At 39.2% G+C, this 21262-nt stretch overlaps 1 protein-coding gene across 1 annotated transcript; it reads right to left on the bottom strand.

Moving 5' to 3' along the window:
• Positions 1 to 435: 435 nt before the first annotated feature.
• Positions 436 to 17633, bottom strand: cdyl (chromodomain protein, Y-like). Its single transcript, XM_079453752.1, has 7 exons — positions 17177 to 17633; positions 5103 to 5880; positions 4038 to 4300; positions 3438 to 3610; positions 3103 to 3313; positions 2109 to 2252; positions 436 to 1628 (listed from the first exon to the last, which is right to left on the bottom strand). The coding sequence occupies exons 1-7, from the start codon at positions 17198 to 17200 to the stop codon at positions 1470 to 1472; spliced, it is 1752 nt and encodes a 583-aa protein (XP_079309878.1). The 5' UTR covers positions 17201 to 17633; the 3' UTR covers positions 436 to 1469.
• Between the last annotated feature and the right edge of the window lie 3629 nt (positions 17634 to 21262).

Genomic DNA, 21262 nt, shown 5'->3' on the forward strand with positions numbered 1-21262 from the left:
GATCATGTTTTGCTTCGCTAGTGAAAGACCAATTCTGAACAAGTGTTTCAGAACAAAAGAAACAGTGCATACCAGAACAGTGTACCAGCAACAACAGAACATCTTCACATCTCCCAGCAAGACTGCAACTGGATACTTCATTGCTGAACAAAATCCTACCTTTTTTATAGGCAAGACATTTTGCAGTCACATCCTGTCGATAGAATGTGATAAATCTCTTTTTGTAACTTGTGCTACCTTTTATCATAAAGAAAACCATTTAACTTAATATAAAATTAATAACAGTTCATACTAGCTAGTCATTTAAGTTGTTTAAGGATTATTTATTTGGGTGTATAAGGCAAAATTGATTTCAGCAGGATCTTAGATATGTTCAATCTCCAGGGCTCTTTTGATATTACAGCAGTCCAGTTGTTCAAAACAGCTACAAGGATGCAGACAAAAACACCCTTTATTGACGAATTAATTTTTATAAATTACTATCGTTAAATTAGGAATATTGTGAACATTTACATCAACAATATTTGGTGGTGTAATGTTACTTCAAAGCAAATAGTTTGTAAGATGAAAACCTAGATGCTAACCCATAAAGGGATGAAAACTTCAAAGCTATCAAAACTTAGAAGCGTTAACATTTGAAATAACTAATTGTTGTTTAGCCAGAGTCTATGCTTAATCCATATGAACATAAATGCTAATTTAAACTGATCATGCTCTTTTACATACTTAAAATCATACATTTAAATTTTAAAACGTTCATTATTTTTGTTGTAATATGCTCTTTAATCTTCTTAAATGTATGTTGATGTTATAGAAGATGCTTTTCTAACCAACAGAAAGGGAGTATCCATTCTCACAGCCAACATGACTACAACAGCCTGATCAACGTAAATGCAAGATTTCTCTGAATGTTCAAGGTTAACAAGGCTTGAGATGATTCTACGGTCATGAAAACTATGTAATAAAAGTACCTTTTACCAACTGAAAAAGTCAAACTGCATAAGTCGGGTGACTAAATGTAATCAAAATCCATATTTCTATTACAAAAGACTGTTGTTATTAGTCATTATACATTTGGAAGCAGCTCTGATACAACAGAGCTAAAGCTCAAGGATGACAGGAATTTGCCTGGTGTCGAGTGAAAATGTTTCCTTCTGCACAGTGCCCGGAGAAAGACTTTGAATTGATTTATCACAAACTTTGAATTGCATTATCAGAAAGACATGCTGCTCTTTGCAGTCTGATGAAAAGGAAATACGTCCTGGACGAAGGGTGCGGGTTAGACCACACCAGTCTTTCTTGAATATTTCTTAAGAAAACAAACAAACCAAAAAGAAGTGTTGCAATGAAGATTCACCACTGACAATCCGTCTCCAAATAAATCAACTCTGCTATGAACTTTAGGCACTTGAGGATGGAGTACGCAGACAAATCCGGAGGTTTTCACACCCGCAGGACATTGAGACAACTTAGAATTCATCTATTTTCTTCTGGAGATATTTGAGTATGGAGTCCATTCCCTGAGGAGAGCCCCAGACCCTCTTAAGTGCCTCACATTCCCTCTCGTTGGCCTGCTCCAGGGCGGTCCGGTTAATGTTCCGCACCAGCGCTTTGGACTCGCGCAGAACCTTCAGTGTTGCCAGCAGCATCACCATGAAAAAATTAAATGAGGGGAACAAAATAAGGGAGAAAAGGAAAAAAAGGCACATGACTTATGGATGTGGATGCATCGTGAATCTTTACAAGTTAATTGTTATTGTCACACTTTGAAAACATACAATGTTTCAACCTACTAATGACTCAAAATGTTAATAGGATAATAAAACAAAAGGGCAGGAGTGATTATCAGCCATTTATGAATTGTTTTACTTTATGCATGGCTGCGCTTTACAAGCCAAAATTAACTGGATGCAGAGCATGTGTACATGAAGCTGCTTATTTTCTCAAGGCCTTTCGTTAGAGGATTTGCATGAGGACCAAATGCGCATGATTTACAATGAATGGGCCAATAAAGCCAAATAATAACAAATGGTTGGAGGATGTGTAGATGCATGTTTTGTTTGAGAAAATGTGATGCGAAAATCAAAGAAAATGATAAGATGACTTACAACTGAATTACAAGATACTAGCTCCTTAATGCGAACCATGACTTCCTGTGTGAAGGTGCCTGGCCACAGAACCTGGGACACGAGTCCTTTGGCACAAGCCTCCTGAGCAGTCAGCTTCCTCCCACTCAATATCATCTCATTAGCCTACAGTGACACGTGATAGAGAGAGAGAGAGAGATTGAAAGAAAATTAAAGAGTCAAATTGAAGAATTTAGTATTAAAGGGATAGTTCACCCAAAAATGAAAACTGTGTCATCATTTACTCACCCTCTTGTCATTTCAAACCTGCATGACTTTCTTTCTTGTGCAGAACACAAAAGAAGATATTTTGAAGAATGCTGGAGACAAAACAACATTGGCCCCCATTGACTGCATTGGTTTTGTGTCTATGCACTAGAAGTACAAGGGCACCGTGGTTGTTCGTTTACAAACATTCTTCAAAATATCTTCTTTTGTGTTCTGCACAAGAAAGAAAGCCATGCAGGTTTGAAATGACAAGCGAGTAAATGATGATGACAGATTTACTTTTTGGGTGACCTATCCCTTAAAGAAACCAGCAAAAAGGTATTTTTCTCTCACCAGACACAAATTACTAATGCTATTAATTGTATTATTATATATTTTTTAAGAATTTTATCCGTTTGGTGATTTTATGTTTGAATGTCACATACAGCAGCCATCTATTAGTTTGATGCTATGCAGGAAATCAAGAAAAAGTAAAAGGTCTTCAGTTACAGTTGCTACTTTGAGATGCCCTATAGCAAAACCCTATTTTATTTGTGAAAAACGAGCTACCGAGTGCCTCTTTAAGAACATGTTTCTTTTAATTACTTAATTTTCTACAATTTACTTCGAGTGCAGTTTAGCTGTAAATACATTGGTAATACAAATGTATAATATTTTTTTCTGTCACACAATGAGCAAATTGACATTAAGATTGTGGTTGTAACTCATTCAATAAAACAAGGCACAATCATACTACTGATGTACTGACCGATGCTACACCCATAATGAGAGGAAATGTTAAAGAGGAGCAGGCATCTGGGGTTTGGCCAAAGGTTGTATAAGGAGTCTGAAACCATGCTTTCTCATTGGCCCAGATCACATCACATAAGGGCAAGATGGACGCTCCGAGCCCGACAGCAGGTCCATTCACAGCAGCAATGATGGGCTTCTTGAACTGGATGAACGTGTTGACAAATGTTCTGCAGACAATAGAAAAATCGGTCTTATAGCCCCTTAAAGATCAGTTCATTTCCTTGCCACTGAAATATGTTCCAATGCATTCAAAAATATCTACTCTCTTGTTCAAAAGACAGGGCCTTGTACCTGATTGTCTCTGCCATTTTGATGCTTTCTTTTTTCCTGTCATCTGTGAGCCGTCTGATGAAGTAAATGAAATCAAGGCCGAAGCAGAAGTAGGTTCCCACACCGCTTAGAAGCACAAGTTTACTGTCATCAGCTGCAGCCGTCGCCATGGCACTCTGAACCTCCTTCATTACCTGAACATCATACACACACCAGTTACATCAATCAAAATTATGAATGTTATTCCACTGGCATTATTGAAAAAGCAAATGTCAGAATATGCCAAAGTCAGAGAATGTTTTTGTTTCCAACATACTAAACCATCTGTTTATGTTTTGCTAAACCCCTGATGTTGTCTAGTCTAGGCAAAGAAATGTGTTATATGTATGTGACAAAAAATGATTTTGAGAGACGATATACTTTGTAGGATTTCCGCAAATTAAAATACACAAACAAGAAGCAATAATACGAAAACGAATGGAGAAGGGATAGCTCTTCATAGAACATAAAATATTTATATTTAAATGTCCCATTTATAAGGAATATGGACCATTATGGATGCGACAGTTCTAGAAATTTTGGCAAATTTGAATCTAAATGTTTGTGTATATGTAGACTTACATCAGGATTTAGTGAGTTGTTTTCAGAGGTCTTTGTAGAAAACAGAATGTGTGTATAGCCATCTTGTTTCTTAACTACAATGTCCCTGTAGCGGTAAGCGCTCTCGGTTTGACGAACGCTAAAGCGAAGCCGCTTGTCGAAAGTCGCCCGGTACTCAAATCGCCGTTTCCCTGTCAGCCCTGAGCTGCCCATCGCTCCTGCCCCAGCACTTTGTGTGATGGCTGTTCCGTTTGCTGAGGAAGCCTCCATGAACGTCGTCACGCCTTTAACACAACAATTGGTTTTACAAAATCAGTGAAGTCAAATTAGAAATGAACAACTGCCCTTTTGTTATTTCTCAAATGCTGCTAATTTCTTTGTAAAATAAAAATATGTTTTATGTTAAATAACAAAACTGCAATTTAAAAAAATGTATAATGCAAATGTCTCTTCAATATAAACAAAACGTTGCCTCACTGTAAAATAAAAAGAAATATCAGCATATCCATTTTTACCAAGTTTGCAGTAAACACAGCATCCCCTGCTGTTCAAAACATGCATTGCCATAATTGAGTCAATTAACATCTCAACCAAATCGTCACATATTATAATCGGTTTTCACAGTGAATCCTTACATTCCTACATATTTTCCTTCCTATGGTGTAATATGTAAACAAATCTAAAATGGATACATCACCATGGGCAAATCAGAGGTAAAAATGGTTATGACCTGAGCTGAAGAACTCGTTATATGCAAATAAAGTGCACCACAAAGTTGGACTTTCTAATATTTTTGCTGCTTATGAAAAATAACAGTATGTGCTTGTTTGCTATGCAAATATCCAAAATATACAATTAAAATGAAGCATCTTCATATTTGGGATGAAGTATATGGCTGTAGATTTGTACAATCCTGCTGTCATTTATCAAATGCTTGTTTGTTTATTAGTCTGTTCGAGGACTGAATTCACACGATCTAATAAATTATATGAGCATGGCTAAAGCAAAATTATTTGATGGTGCTTCTATTGTTAAAACTAAGCCTTTTAAAAAAGTACTATATCATAACAGTTAACATGTCTTTACCTTTCCCGTTCAACGTACGAACGGCAGCTGGCGTGATTGGTATGCGAGGTGGTGGTGGAAGGGCTGTTTGCGTCCTGGGCCTAGTGCCCATACGAGCACGTTCCTCTCCTGGTACCCGCACAGCTCCCACGGGTTTCTCTAGCAGGGCTACTTCAGGGGGCACTGCATCCGGCTCTTGGCTTCCCTCTTCCAGACTGTGCGCCGCTTCGCTGGGAGACTCCTCAGCATCTGTGCGATTGTGCATTGGGCTCTTTGGCACTAGAATTTTGATGCCTGATTTAGCAAGGTCCATACTGCGGCGTAGCACGCTCATGGTGGGGATTGGCGTGGCGATCAGGGCTGTGTCGACAATTGGGCTTGTTACTCCTGTGCTATTCGTGCTAGCTGAACGCTTGTTCTTCTGTTGCTGTGGATCCACCTTGGAATCGCTGTCGCTCGGCTGTTGTGGTTGATGCCGTTTTGTGGAGCTGCTGGAGGGTGCGCTTGGGGTGGATGGAGAGGTCTTCGGCGTGTTAGAACTGGGTTGCTGGGGCCTGCTGATCTGTTTGCGGGCGTTGATGCTAGTGTTTCGTCCGGGTGAGCTGCGGGTGGAGCGGAGGAAAGTTCCATCTTTTTGCTTCTCGGTGTGCTGACGATTAAACTCGTGGATGAACTCGATGCAGCTGGACAGATGGCTTTCCGGCTCCCAGGTGTCTCCCTCAAAGCCGTAGCCTCTCCAGCGGACTAGGTACTCGGTCTTCCCCTTCTTGTTCTTTCGTTTGCCCACTATCCTCTCCACCTACAGGGGGGCATGAGTTATCACTTAGTTCAACTGAATGAATCATGACATTAGAGAGACAGTTCACCCAAAAGAAAAAAATTCTGTCATCACTTACCCAAAAATTAAGCTTGTCATTTCAAACCTGTATGGCTCTGCAGAACATATTTTGAAGAATGTTGGTAACTCAACAGAACTTCAACATTTTAATGATGTTGAAAACCAAACAACGGCAGAACCCATTTATTTCTTTTGTGCGGACACAAAACCAGTGCAAGTCAATTGTTTGGTTATCAACATTTTTTTAAATATCTTCTTTTGTGTTCTGCAGAAGGAAGCCATACAGGTTGATGACAAGAGTAAATTATGACAGAATTAGAATTTTTGGGTGAACTACCCCATTATATATACTAGTGACCCAAACACCAAAGTCTCACAAGTCTGTCGCCGTCTTAGTAAAAGGCTTTACACACCTTTACAGCTCAGTCAATGGTGTAAGTGCATAACATTATTAAGCTGCTGATGACACCACAGTGGCAGTGATTGGTGTTATCTGTTATAATGATGATGAGGCTGCACGCAGGAATGAGGTGGAGTGTAATGACAATAATCTGACCGTGATTGTCAATGAGACAAAAGAAAACCCAGAGAGTTTCACTCCCTCATCACCATCAATGGCACTACAATGAAAATTGTCTGCTGCTCAGAGTTTCTTAGCATGCAAATCTCTGCCGACCTGGTTTGATGTCAACCATTCGGAATGAGACACAATAACAGGTTGTGATTTCTGAAGGTGCTTGTAGGAAACTGATTTTTTTTAACAAAGGGATGCAGAATTTGTCCTTGGTGCATCACTGGGCAATATGACAGTACTACCAAACACAATATAAATGCATTTCAAAGATATCACCTCAACAAGATACAAAATACATTTCTGACACAGTAAGCCCCATATACCACCAGAGATCCTTACCATAAAGTGTGTGTACACAATCCCAATCGTTTTCATGACATCTGGTTTCATTAACAGTTCCTGGATGTTTGCATTATTCTGGCAATGTGGATGGACAACTGCACTCAAATAATCTGATATTAGCCCTTTTCAAACATGCAGTCTTTAACCATTTCAAAACTACCAGTGAATCAGTACTGGACATTTTCTAGTATGAGTAACATTACTAGTAAATTACTGGTACGGTGGTGCTTTATGTGAACAAAGAATAGGATTACCACTTCATAACATTCTGACACAGCTGACGTGCCTACGTGGAAGTCAATCATTTAAGGAGACATTGCGTAAAAAGCGTCTAAAATTAAAGAAACAGTTTAATTCAATTTAACCCGTCAAATTGTAGGGTCAAGAAAAACTGCATGAATATAACATTGCTCTTGTCTGGAAAGAAAACCGTCTCTGTTTTGGCAGCATTTGAGGAACTGATCAAGCAGCTCATCTGTAGTGGATGCCATCTCCCCAGTCTACAGTTCTTGCTCGGAAGAGCCATGAGGAGAGCGGTATAAAACAATGAAAACTACCCTTCTTGTGGCTGTCAAGAAATGATTTGCTACAATCGAATAAGAGCCCTTGTATGCAGTTGCATCTCTCTTGGATCCACGTTTAATTTCCATATTGATTATTGTCATTGCCATATTGAGTATATCAGTTTACTTGTTATATATTATTTGAAATGGTACTGTATAAATGCCACTTTCAAAAACGCTTACCTATGTTATCTTAATAACTAAGGGTATGATACCTTAAAAACTATAAGCCTATAAAAAATAAGTAAGTAATAAAATAAGAATAAATGAATTAAAGATCAATTTAATAAAGCAATCTCTAAATCAAACGGTAAAAGGCCAAATATACTGTATATAAATGCTTATGTTCATATACAGTGTGGGAAATAATTATTTGATTCCCTGCTGATTTTGTTAGTTTGCCTGCTTTCAAAGAAATGAAGGGTCTATACTTTTTATGGTATGTTTATTTCAACTGATAGAGACAGAATATTAATCAGGGGGAAACACTTATAAAAAGGAGGTAAGACATTTCTGATATTTGGTCACCAGGTTTGCACATGTGTCAGTTCACGTTTTAGTCCACTCCACTGTAAACCTTTAAGGTTTCTTGGCTGTTGCTCAGCATCGCCTTCATTTCTTTGCAAGCAGGGAAACTTACAAAATCAGCAGGGGATCAGATAATTATTTTCCACTGTATCCCACAAAGTTCTCAAACATGTTTAGAGGAGACACAATACTTAGAGGAGACTTCTGCTTAAACAGAGTTTTCTGGTAATTTGGTACTGATTTGAATGATACCTTACCGGTTAAAAACATTAATGCTGTTACTTGTGAACAGCACATATGTGTGTTTACCAGAAAATACTTACATTCATTTACCAGGGTAACGGTATATACCGAACAGAATTTATTTATTATGTTGAATTTAAATAATTTGCATAGTTTGGCCTCTTTGAAAAACAGTATTTATCCATTCACAAGTAAATCTGATATTTAGCAGCAGCATCAACATCATTCAGAAAGCAACTTCAACAATATTTTTTGGGTTAACAATAAACAAAATTAGTGTTCAAAACCATTTTTTATATTTCCCCAAATCACATCAGTAAGCTTAAACTATAATAATGATCTATAATTCGAGATGTCGAGTGAAATTTTATGGCAAATATCACGCCACTTATCATATGCCTTCGCATGGTTATATCGCGCCCCTAAACTGACCCAGCTAACACTGTCTGACGATGTTTACATGCAGCATAAATGCGATGAAGGTGTTTACGTGCTTTTTTATTATGATTTGTTATTAAAACCTGTGTACGCCACATTTGTTACTTTGATGATTATGAGCATAATCGCATTATTTAGATCGAATGATTGCGTTTAAAATACATGAGGTAAAGTGTAATCGCAGTATTGCCAAAATCCTATTATTATAATCCCATTATGAAGGTGCATGTAAACAGTCAGTGACAGACAACCCATAGGTAGTCTGTACCTCAAACCATCAGATTCATCTGCACAGAGGAGCAGTGTCAAAGCACAAACGTGAAGAAAATAACTCCAATTAATCTTCAATTTTATGCTTCAAAAAGAAACATCAATACGGAAAAATTAACTATCATTGAAGTCATTTAGAAACACAGTTTCAGCTTGAAACTGAATTCACACGAGAAATTAGATTTCTGTCATCACAGTACAGCCCTATATTACGACATACTAATGTCTGCTAAAACATTAGCATTTTTATTAGGCTATTACTATCTTTAAAGTATATCCGTTTTGGGTGCTGTATGCGGTTACTGCCTGTAATACATTTGATGGGTAAGTGGATCTAAAAAAAAAAGCGGCACAGCTCAGCCAAAATCATATTTCCCGGCATCAAGCTGCCCGAAGAATTTTGTGTTCTCTTTGGATTCTGAAACCATTTTTATCATACCAGCAGCATTTTTAAACTATAGATTCACATTCCTCCTTTCTAAACGGCTCAATTGTTTGTCATGTCAGTGTAGAAAAAAGCCCAACATATAACTCTTATTCAGCAAACCGTTACAAAGCATATTTGTATTTCCAATATGATAAAATGCTTCATTGAGTTTGAATCAACTACTTTACATCTGAAACTGGTCTTAGGTTTGGCGAAGCATCTCTCTTTATTACTTATCAGACAAGTTCACATATGTTAAAAAGATAGTTTACCCAAAAATTCTGTCACAACATACTATAAATGTATTTGTTCTGTTGAACAAGAGAAAGATATTTGGACGAATGCTTGTTACCAAACAGTTCTAGGACCACACTGACCTCCATTGTAGGAGAAATCCTACTATGGTAGTCAATTGGGTCCAATAAATGTTTGGTTACAAGCTTTCTTCCAAATATATTTTTCTGTGTTCATCAGAACCAAGAAATTCATACAGATTTGGAACATCTCAGAGGTGAGTAAAGGATGACTTTTGGGTGAACTATTCCTTTAATGTAGCAGATTATATTTTACAAAGTTTTAATAATATGTTTTAATAAAGAGGTTAATAAGAGTCAAACCACCCTTGTTCAGAGGAAACTAATAAGACTCATAATTTATATTGTAATAAGGGGAATGAATTACTCACCCCCGTAAAGCACTGTGATTTATGCATTTCAATAAGACATGACAGTACAATTATACAATTAAATTTGCAAAGCATTATGGGAAGTCCCTGCTGGGTTATTTTGTTTCCAACTAGGGCTGGCACATTATTTTTTCCCAAACACAACTTTCGCGGCCAAAATATTATACAAACCGCTTCTGTCATGATATAATTAAATAAATACATGATGCTCTCAGACAGATTCATCTTAAATTTTGATTATTTAGTTTTTTCGGACAATAAATCGCACTCAATCTACAGGTGTAAGAAGGTCAAGAAAGATTGTAGCCATTATAGTTCTTAAGGCAAAATGTTAAACGGGGTAACACTAAACGTAAAACAAAAAACGAATTTACAATATTATCATGTGTGTGTGTGTGTACTACACTGTAAAAAATATTCACATTGCTCAATAAAATTAATTTCCTAATTTTTCTTAATTTCTTGCTATAAATGTTACAAACTATATTGAGATTGCGGTTTGCTTAAAATAATAAGTAAACACAGCAAGTCATTTTTAGTAAAGTCGCATGAATTAGTCAATCTGACATTTTTTGTAAGATTGGCTGGATCACGTGATGCAGAACTTGACTGGCTTTCAAGCGCGCTGGCGGCCATTTTCTGAAAATCATCTCCTCAGACAATAAAGGTGAGTTAATTAAACTTGTTTAACACTAAAATGTATTATAAAATAAATCATATCAAAAGTGTTAAGATAAATATTTCTTAGTGTTTTCATCTTAAATAAGTTTAATTGTGTTGGTGCACGTTTCTTAGCGTTTAAAATAAGCCCATACATCACATGCGTACACAGTGGATGATTCCACTTTTGTGTGAAGAAATTTTATTTACGTTACTTTTATACGATTTATGGTAAACAATCCCGATTGCTTTCTTTATTACGACATGAAAACACGTTGATAGTTATATTTGCCATCCAGCTCCTTGAGCTTTTTAGTTTGAATTTGAGACAACGCGCCACATTAACATACACAATTTAAGTGAGTTGTTAAACAAGTGTTGTTTGTTTCAAATTTTTCAACTGTCTATCTTTCTATACCGCGTGCGCGAGCATAGTGATACAATGAAACAAACACCTTGTTGTTAATGGATTAAATGATCTTTTGTCATGTCACAGGGTGTTTCTGTATGCCGTGAGCCTTGTAGTTGGAGGCGGAGGGCAGACTGGCGGGGCTGGAACATTGCGCTCAAAATCTCTATGCATTATGTTAGTTCCTTAAAACAGCACACTGTCCCTTTGCAGACACGATAAAGGAGAACTGTGTCTACTAACGCTAGAGATTAATTAAAATTTTTTATAGTTGTAGGCTACTTAATATTATACATTAATATATTGTTTTGTTTCAGGTAGGGCTGTGGCGGTGATGGAATTTCCTGTGCGGTGATTTTGTGAGGCTCTATAGTGCGCGATATTACCACCTTCTTTGTTATTTTGGTTGCAAATATCCATAAAGTATGTTGTTGGGCTATTATTATGTAACATAATAATGTACATAATTCAACATTCGAAAGGTTAGACCCTACCTCACTGAGCATGCGGCACAACTCCTTGTCCAGGCCCTGGTAATCTCAAGGTTGGCCTACTGCAATGCTCTCCTTGCTGGTCTTTCTGCAAAGGCTATCAAACCACTTCAGCTGGTTCAAAACGCAGCAGCACGCCTCGTCTTCCAACAGCCCAAAAGGGCTCATGTGACACCCCTTTTCATCTCTCTCCACTGGCTACCGGTTGAAGCCTGATTCAAGTCACTGATGCTTGACTACAGGACTATCACTGGATCTGCAACGGCATACTTTCACACCCTACTACACCCCATCAAGAACCCTGCGTTCAGCAAATGAGCGCCGCCTTGTATTTCCTTCTTATAAGGGCATTAAATCGCTTTCCCTTTCATTCTCCTTCAGAACTCCTTCCTGGTTCAACATTCTTCGTAACGCGGTCCGGTCAACCACATCTCTCACAACCTGCAAAAAACTACTTAAAACCCATCTCTTCTGTGAATACTTGACAAACAAATGAAAAGTACACTAACACTCTTCTCTCAACAGGTAGTGGTCTAGCTTTTGTTGAAACTATTAACTTTGTATACTATTGCTCTTTTATGACATATCGCTTACTGCTTCCCGAACTCTTTTTAAGTCGCTTTGGATAAAAGCGTCTGCTAAATGACTAAATGTAAATGATGTAGCATATATTGTTGCTTTTAATTGATTAAGACCTTTTAAAACAAATTAAATACTTTAGATTTATTGGTGCATGCAAAACAGCAAAGAGCAATGAGGTGCAATAAAAACGAAAGACAGATTGTTACATATAATAAGTATTACAGTAGTTATCAAAGAAATATATAAAAGCAAATTGTGTATGCTTGATTATTTAAAGATTTTGTCCACACAGCTACAACAGGGAAACATGACATAATAAAATTTATATTAGAAATGTTTTTATGTCGTGTGTCACCTCTCACGTGGACACTGCAAAACAAATGAAATACAAAAGGCACTGGGTGGCAGGGCATTTTTCTATATTATATTATTCTGTTATTATTCCAATGCCACCATTTCATAAGTTTATAATAAGGCGATCCAAAAACAAGCCTACATTATCCTGTGTTATTAGTAGAAAATATGCTATGCAGCAGGCTCTCTCCCTTCTTCATCGCGCAGGTGCTGCAGAACCGTGTTTTAAAAGTGCGATGGTAATTTTGTGTAGTGTTGCTGTTAGAGCATAATTAATATCTGCAAAATGATAAAGCTCAAAGCTCACTGTCAAGTGAAATATTGTCACAGACAGAATTCACTTTTCAAGTACTACAGAGAACGGCTGGAATTGGATTACAGCCCTATACTTCTTGGGTACATGATTTTTGAATAACCTCCGCCCAAAGGAATACGCAAAAAAGGGGCGAGACCTTCCTTAGAGAAGAGGAAGAACCGCTGGAGTAGTGTTTGGTTATCAGAGATTGTAAACATTTTGACTGAGCTGCGCACTTAATTACTTTCACTTTCATCACAATCCTACAGCTGGTAATAAGAATTCAGCTGCACACAATCGAAGATAACCAACAGTCACATAATAACAGCTTCCATGACTTTAACATCGGCTGTGAAAGCTGTTCTGGGTTATACACTGATATTGTGTGTGCCATACCTCTAAACGTCCTTTGACGTCCTGCATGCAAATGTCTCTGCTAGTTTTATTATCCAACCTAGGTCCAATATAAAAAGGCAAAACTAACCCTACTGTTATAAGTGTTATAACCGATCTGACGCCAATCGGCCCATGTTTGGTATCTTGTTTTTGAAAGGGTCATTTATATTCTCATAGTTTGCCATTGTGTTTTAATTTTCTCCACGATCGGTGTTGATTCACACATTATTGGCATAAATCACTTATTTGTGTATAGGGATAAGTGTACCATCCAGAATGCCAATCACTCACGGGACACCCACAATGGCATGGGAGCTTTGATGTGCCTCCATCACGTCATGCCTGGCGGAGGGCAAACGCGTGTAATCGGTGTCATGACGGGGCAGGATTTTGTCACTGAGTGAATGCACAGTCACACAGAGGTCTTTCTCAGCCCATATGCATCCCCAAACACCTCCAGAAAACTCCCCACGGCATAAAAGTCATCGCTCTTCAATTTGGAAGCTCTCGGTGAGTCAGGACTTGCATTCCAGCTTGATTTAGCCAAATACGCATAATATTCTTTTTTACGAATATAAATTACGCTTACCTCTTGTTTTCCTTGCCAATGTATTTAACCTTCTTATACATGCATGACGTTTAAAACAAAAAGGACAAAATAAATAAACATGAACATTGCGGTTGCTTGCCACACACACAAAACAAATCCCCCATACTGTATGTTTAATGGACTGTCCCTCTGCCTGACGCATTAAGCAGTTTCTTTTCACCAGAAACCCTTGAACGTATAGAGCAGTAAATTATGATTATCAACTATTAAAGCGTTTATAGTTCATCAATGCAGTCCTGAAACTTTCACCAGCAAAAAAATCTAAATACAAAAAAGTGCGGTGATGACGGCGATGACCTTAACACCTCGGTCGGCATCTTATTACTGCGGTTAAGCGGTAATGCTGTTATCATCACAGCACTAGTTTCAGGATAATAATGGTGAAGTGAATCAACCTTGCAGTGCACACAATATCACCAGATGGGGATCTTCAGATACTACAGATCTCCATATTCAACTCAATACAGGACTTAACATGCAACCATACAAGACCACACACAAACCTTATATACAGACGTGCTACATTTTTTGGTAACCCTCCACAAAAAAATGAAGAACGCACAATTTTCTCTGATAAACCTGAGACTGACTAATGAAATTGGCACCCACCATTGTTTATTCCATATTTAATAGAAATCAGACTTTGCTTTTGATTTTTTATTCCACAAAATATTGTAAATAATAAAACAAATGAAAATGTCATGGCCAAAAATGATGGGACCCCTAACCTAATATTTTGTTGCACAAAGCAATCACTGCAACTGCAAGCAAACATTTTCTGAAGCTCTCAATGAGACTTCTTCACCCATTAACAGGTTGTTTGGCCCACTCTTCCTGAGCAAACTGCCCCAGCTGTCTCAGGTTTGATGGGTGCCATCTCCAAACTGCAAGTTTCAGCTCTTTCTTATCCATTCTTGGGTGATTTTAGCTGTGTCTTTGGGTTATTATTCTGTTGGAGGACCCATGACCTGCGACTGAGGCAGAGCTTTCTGACACTAGGCAGTACGTTTCACTCCAGAATGCCTTGAGATTTAATTGTGACCTGCACAGATTCAAGGCACCCTGTGCCCGATGCAGCGTAGCAGCCCCCAAACATAACCAGACCCCCTTCACTGTAGGTGTGGTTTTCACTTCTTTGAAAGCTTGATTTTTTTGTCTGTGAACATAGAGCTGATGTGACCTGCCAAAAAGCTCCAGTTTTGACTCATTTGTCCAAAGGACATTCTCCCTGAAGGATTGTATCTTGTAAATATGAATTTGAGCAAATTCCAGTCTGGCTTTTTTATGTTTTTCTTTCAAAAGTGGAGTCCTCCTGGGTCTTCTTCGCCCACGGATGGTGCGATCAGAAACTGACGAACCTTCATCTTGGAGTTCAGCATGTATCTGTTTGGCAGTTATCCTTGGTTCTTTTTCTACCATTCGCACTATCCTTCTGGTCAGTCGGGGGTCGATTTTTTTTTATCTAACGGCCGCGCCCAGGGAGGTAAGCTACAATTCCATGGACCTTAAACTTCTTAATAATATTTGCAAGCTGCTTGGAGATGGTCTTGTAGCCGTTACCGTGCTTGTCCATTACTTTCTTTCTGAGCTTCTCAGACAACTCTATTCTTGGCTTTCTCTGGTCCATGTTCAGTGTGGGGCTCAAACAGCACAGTGAATACTTTTCTCCATTTAAATAGGCTGAATGACTGATTACAAGATTGGATACATGTGTGATACTAATTAAAGAAACTAATTAGTTTGATATATCACTATAATCCAATTATGTATATCGTTTCTAAGGGGTACCAAAAAATGTGTCCATGCCATTTTAGAATATTTTGTAGAAAAGGCAATAAGTAATCTCTTTACACACTTTACTTGCTTTATTCAATGACATGCCGAAGGCATGCCAGTATACATGATACTATAGCATTTAATTTCATCACTCTTCTGGAGGAATGAAGCATTATTTCAATGAGCTGTAAGGGTACCAACAAATTTGAGCATGTCTGTAAATAACACAACTCTACACTGCTATCAAACGCACATAAGCACTCATGCATACAAAACAACACAAATATTACAAACCATGCTGATGTTACTGTTGTTATCATGTTGTCAGAATGTCTGTCGTTTAGTTATGTTTCTTTGTTTTTGTTCTACAACTTTTTTTGGTAGAAATAACAAAAAAGTGTTGGTAAAAATAACTTAATATTCACACCAACCAAAAACATTAAGCAAAACCCAATGCTGGGAATAGGGTTGGGGATACTCAAAACTTTAAGCAATGCCTACTAAAGACTACTAGGTAATGCTTCTAAAAATTTCATGTAGAACTGGCTTTTTGGGATTTTCAAGTAACTTCAGCGTAAACATTTTTGCAGTCCATTAACGCAATATCAACATTCACAGATATCACGGTTATTGCCAATACCAAAATTCAGTGACCTATACCATGGCTCATGACTAAGAGTTCTGGTATTGCTTGCTGTAAGGACAATATTATTATCAATGACGTTATTAACCGAGGTTTTTATGAACTGGTCAAACATGTTTGTGTGTGTTCTCATCATCACACTTTTGTATTCATGCGTGAGGCTCAAACAACAATCAAGCTGGCGAAAATATCCAAGTAACATCAGTTCAGAACTCTAACCTGTCACAAGAACCAATTCATAACAGAATGAGTGCCAATGACTTAAAGAACCTGAAAGCATGTGACATTTTAGTTTCTTTACCCGCAATGTCACGCCACGTTCTTGTCTATGCTTCGCGTCATAACGTCAGCACCAAAACTTGAAATGACCCAACTTGAAAATGAAACAAGCAAATGCTGTCCTGTGGTAAATATAACACACGACACCACGGCTAGTTATGAGAAGCTAAGTTACAGTAAAGCAGGTTGATGCCTGTGCAGTGTGCACTAGTGGTTAAATCCACTTGTTCTACCAAACAAAATCGGAAAACAAAGTTCTGACAGAGCCCGACACACTATACAGGGCGGAGGTGTCTTTCGGCTGGTTTGTGGGTGTCCAGCACACCCCACAAAGCTCATGGTTAGCAGCTAGCTTGATGAAATACCACCCTCCAAAGTGCCCTTCCCTCCCCCGCCTCATCATCCACTGCCTCCACCAGCATCTCTTCAGACTTAACGATCAGCACTACTCGTAAACTCTACAAAACTAACAGACACATCGACGCTGACTACACACAACCGAGCGAATACCTTAAAACACTCGTTTATTATGCTAGCACGCACTCCTCATAACTACTATTAGAGTGGGTGAGTCAGTTGTTAAGACTGTTTGCTAGTGCAGTCCACACGAGCTCCGGAGACCCGTGTGTGTGCAACCGAACACAAATATAATCGATTAAGTGCGTCTAAACGGTAAAATCGCCGACAATCACCTCGTAGAGTTCCTCCGTGGCCATCGTGCCCCGAAAATCTTCGACGTTGCGACAATCCGCGAGGATCGTAGACACTTTTCCCTCAGTTGCAGTTGTCTTTTTGGCCTCTCCTCCTTTTTCAGTTTGTCGGGTGAGATGTGCTGACCCGCACCGAGGATCGCTTCGCTGTCTAAGATCTCCAGTTCGCCCAGTCAACGTCCGACTGACAGCATTCCGGGTCTACCTGTGCGTTTTCTTCACGTTTAAGTAAAAAAGACTTGAAAAGTCGATCCGGGCAGCAATTTTGGAGAGTGTTACCGTGAAATAGTCCGTAGGCAGTGCTGATACGCGCTCGCCTGCTTCAGCTCTCTGCCACACAGGAAGTCTCAATCGAGCGCAGATTAGAGTCGAGATGGCTTTGCGCTCCCTGCAACCTTTGCGATAGAGCTGTACACGAGTCAAGCGTTGTGTACAAATCGATATCGGTGTTGGTTTTGAGTCTACTTCTACCGAGCCAAGTCCTTAATGGTTCCAACCATAATCCATAGCGTTAGTTTGAGTCATGACTCACTTGCATTTTTCAAACTTTTATGATGGACAGTCTATATAGCATATGAAATAAAGCTTAATACAATTTCTTTAAATATTCGGTACTATGAAGAAGTTCTGTTTGTTATTTTAGGGTACTGTTTGTCATTCTCACAGTCAATGTAAACCTATGTCTAAAGAATAGCTGGACTTTTCAGTTGCAATGTCTGTTTTCTTTTCAATTAAAATGGCAGGAACTATCAGCAGCTCCAGGAATTCAGTAAAGAAGTCTGCTGAAAAAAAACTTAATCCAGTTTAGCAGTTTAGGATGCTTAGCGGGTTGGACTGGAAACGTGCCGTAACCCCTTCCAAAACTAAAAAGCAATCCAGCTGGAAGACCTAGGACCAGCATACATGATCACTATACGCTGGTTTAACAAGGTATTTTTCAGCCAGGTGGGGTAGTTGACTTTGTTGGCTTCAAGATACCTCAGAGAATAATTGTAGAAGTTTTGAAACAGGTGAATTCATTTTAATCAGTAAACAAATTAAATCACAATAAATCAGTTAAGCTATGAAAAAGAAGAAACATGCTGAATAGTCATAATAGGATATGTGTCTTAACATTCATCAACATGTTATTGGTTTTTCTCTTTTGAATATTTAAATATACAATCCGACATCTCAGCTTTTAGAGACATGGAATTGGGTCAGTAAAAGTAAAACAGCAGATAGTCAAAAGAGAACAAGGAAGTGGGTGGAAGTGCCTATAAGTCACAGCTGACTTCTGCTAACCAAGCAATGTTTACTAATGTTTGATGGTTCAGTGGTACAGGGACAAAGGATATGCATGTTACATATCTACTGTTCCCAAGGGACACCAATGACTTTGACAGCATACATTGTCAGCAAACTTATGCAGACCATTTATGATATTACCATCTCGGTTGAGATCTGTTGGATTTTTCCCTGAATCAATCTTTCCCTGAAATGTATTATAGTGGACTGTTACTGCATTTTGCATATTTCATTTGGGGACTTGGTCTCCTTAAAGGAATAGTTGACCTTTAAAATGAACTTCTGAATGATATTTTGAAAAATGTTGGTAACCAAAAACCCTTGGCCCTCATTGACCTCTATGTAGAAAGAAAACCTAATGTAAGTCAATGGGGACCAATGGTTTTCTGTTACCAACATTTTTCTAAATATCTTTTGTGTTCTGCAGAAGAAAGAAAGTCATACAGGTTTGCAATGACAAGAGGGTGTGTAAATAATGACAGCATTTTAATTTTGAAGGTGAACTCTGTTCCTTTAAGGCTTCATTAAACTATCTGCAACTTGTTTTTTTATAATCTTGAAAGCTTGTGTCCCTGGTGATCTGTTTGTTCTACTGCATGTGTGTTTGGTGTCGCTGCTTTCCCGAAGTCCATTTTATTCCGGGCCATGTATTTCCCACTTTCGATGACTGCTTCTCTGTAGGTACATTGCATCACAAGAAGAGGCTTGTTTGGCTATATTTAAACCTTCAGATGTGCCCACACAAACCGTCTTGCACAAAAAAGGCAAGAGTTTTCCAAAATGACAAGATCCAACCTGATTACCTGATTAATTTCATTATTCTGTTGGATATCTTTAAGCTGTGCATTTTGTATAAAGAATCACATTTAAAATATGTTCAGGGCACAAAGTAACAGTTTGCTAGTAGTGAACGGACACAACACTTGTTCTTCCTGAGCCACTCTCCCAACCTCATGCTGAAACATTTCAGTTTGTTTCATTTGTCTGATAAATTCATTCAGCAAACACACAGTATAACATCACTTACTAATGATGAATTTAGCTGAGTGTCTGTACAGAAGAATATAAGGTTGAGGAGTTTAAATTAAAAATCTTGTGCATGTTTGTTATTCTTTTATGTTTGTATTTCTTTTTTGCATTGCATTTTTTACTGTGGTTGATTGTTTTGTTTGTATGAAAAATATGAATAAGCATTATCTTGAAATTAAAAGTTGTTTTTTAGGCTGCACAGATGAAAGCTCTTCAGGGAGCTGCAGCAGGTGCGTAGCTGACATTAAAAGTGCTAGTTCACCCAAAAATGAAAATTCTGTCATCTTGTCATTACACATAAACATATTTTGAAGGACGTTAACAATATTCTTCAAAATATCTTCTTTTGTGTTCTGCGGAAGATAGAAAGTAAAAAAGGTTTGAAATGAGAAGTGGGTGAGTAAATGATGACAAAATTTTCACTTTTGGATGAACTTTAAGGCAGGGAATTAAAAGCACTGTTATTTCCCTTTTGCTGTTTAGTATCCTTATATTATGCCTTCTGAAGTGCTTGGTCGTTTAATTGCTAAATTCTGTTTTATTCAAAGAAATCATAGCATTTTTGGCAATATCTGATTTTGCTCACATTTTCCATCCATCCATCCATTTTCTACCGCTTATCCGGGGCCGGGTCGCGGGGGCAGCAGTCTAAGCAGAGATGCCCAGACATCCCTCACCCTAGACACTTCCTCCAGCTCTTCCGTGGGGACACCGAGGCGTTCCCAGGCCAGCCGGGAGACATAGTCCCACCAGCGTGTCCTAGGTCTTCCCCGGGGTCTCCTCCCGGTCGGACGGGCCCGGAGCACCTTCCGGGGAAGGCGTCCAGTAGGCATCCGTAACAGATGCCCAAGCCACCTCAGCTGACCCCTCTCGATGTGGAGGAGCAGCGGCTCTACTCCGAGCTCCTCCCGGGTGACCGAGCTTCTCACCCTATCTCTAAGGGATCGCCCAGCCACCCTGCGGAGGAAGCTCATTTCAGCCGCCTGTATCCGGGATCTTGTCCTTTCGGTCATGACCCAAAGCTCATGACCATAGGTGAGAGTAGGAACGTAGATTGACCGGTAAATTGAGAGCTTCGCCTTTCTCGGAACCTCACAACCTCACGCACCATCTCAGGCTCCTTCCCCGCCAGCGAGGTGACGTTCCACGTCCCTAGAGCTAGCTTCCGTGTCCAGGAATCGGGCTGTCGAGGCACTCTCCTCCGACTGCCGCCCGATCCACTACGCACCGACCCCCTATGGTCCCTCCCGCACGTGGTGAGCCCACGGGAAGGCGGCCCCACGTCGCTCCTTCGGGCTGAGCCCGGCCGGACCCCGTGGGGAAAGGCCCGGCCACCAGGCGCTCGCATGCGAGCACCGACCCCGGGCCTGGCTCCAGGGTGGTGCCCCGGTTGCGCCATACCAGGTGACGTCACGGTCCTTGTTATTTTGAACATCATAAGGGTTTTTTGAACCACTCTTAGTCTGACCCGTCGCCTAGGACCTGTTTGCCTTGGGAGACCCTACCAGGGGCATATAGCCCCCGACAACATAGCTCCTAGGGTCACTCGGGTACTCAAACCCCTCCACCACGTTAAGGTGGCGGTTCAAGGAAGGGGAAACATTTTCATTTTTGCAAATATGACATTAGATTTTCTTCCTGGTTATGCGAAAAGACGTGTTCCTTGTCTTGAGGACCACCTGCTTTAATAAAAGGAATCTTTAACCTACTCCTAGTGCTGGGATTTTTATTTATTTTCTATGTGCATTTGCA

This window comes from Barbatula barbatula (assembly GCF_947034865.1).
Source record: "Barbatula barbatula genome assembly, chromosome: 3".
In the NCBI taxonomy this organism is placed as follows: domain Eukaryota; kingdom Metazoa; phylum Chordata; class Actinopteri; order Cypriniformes; family Nemacheilidae; genus Barbatula; species Barbatula barbatula.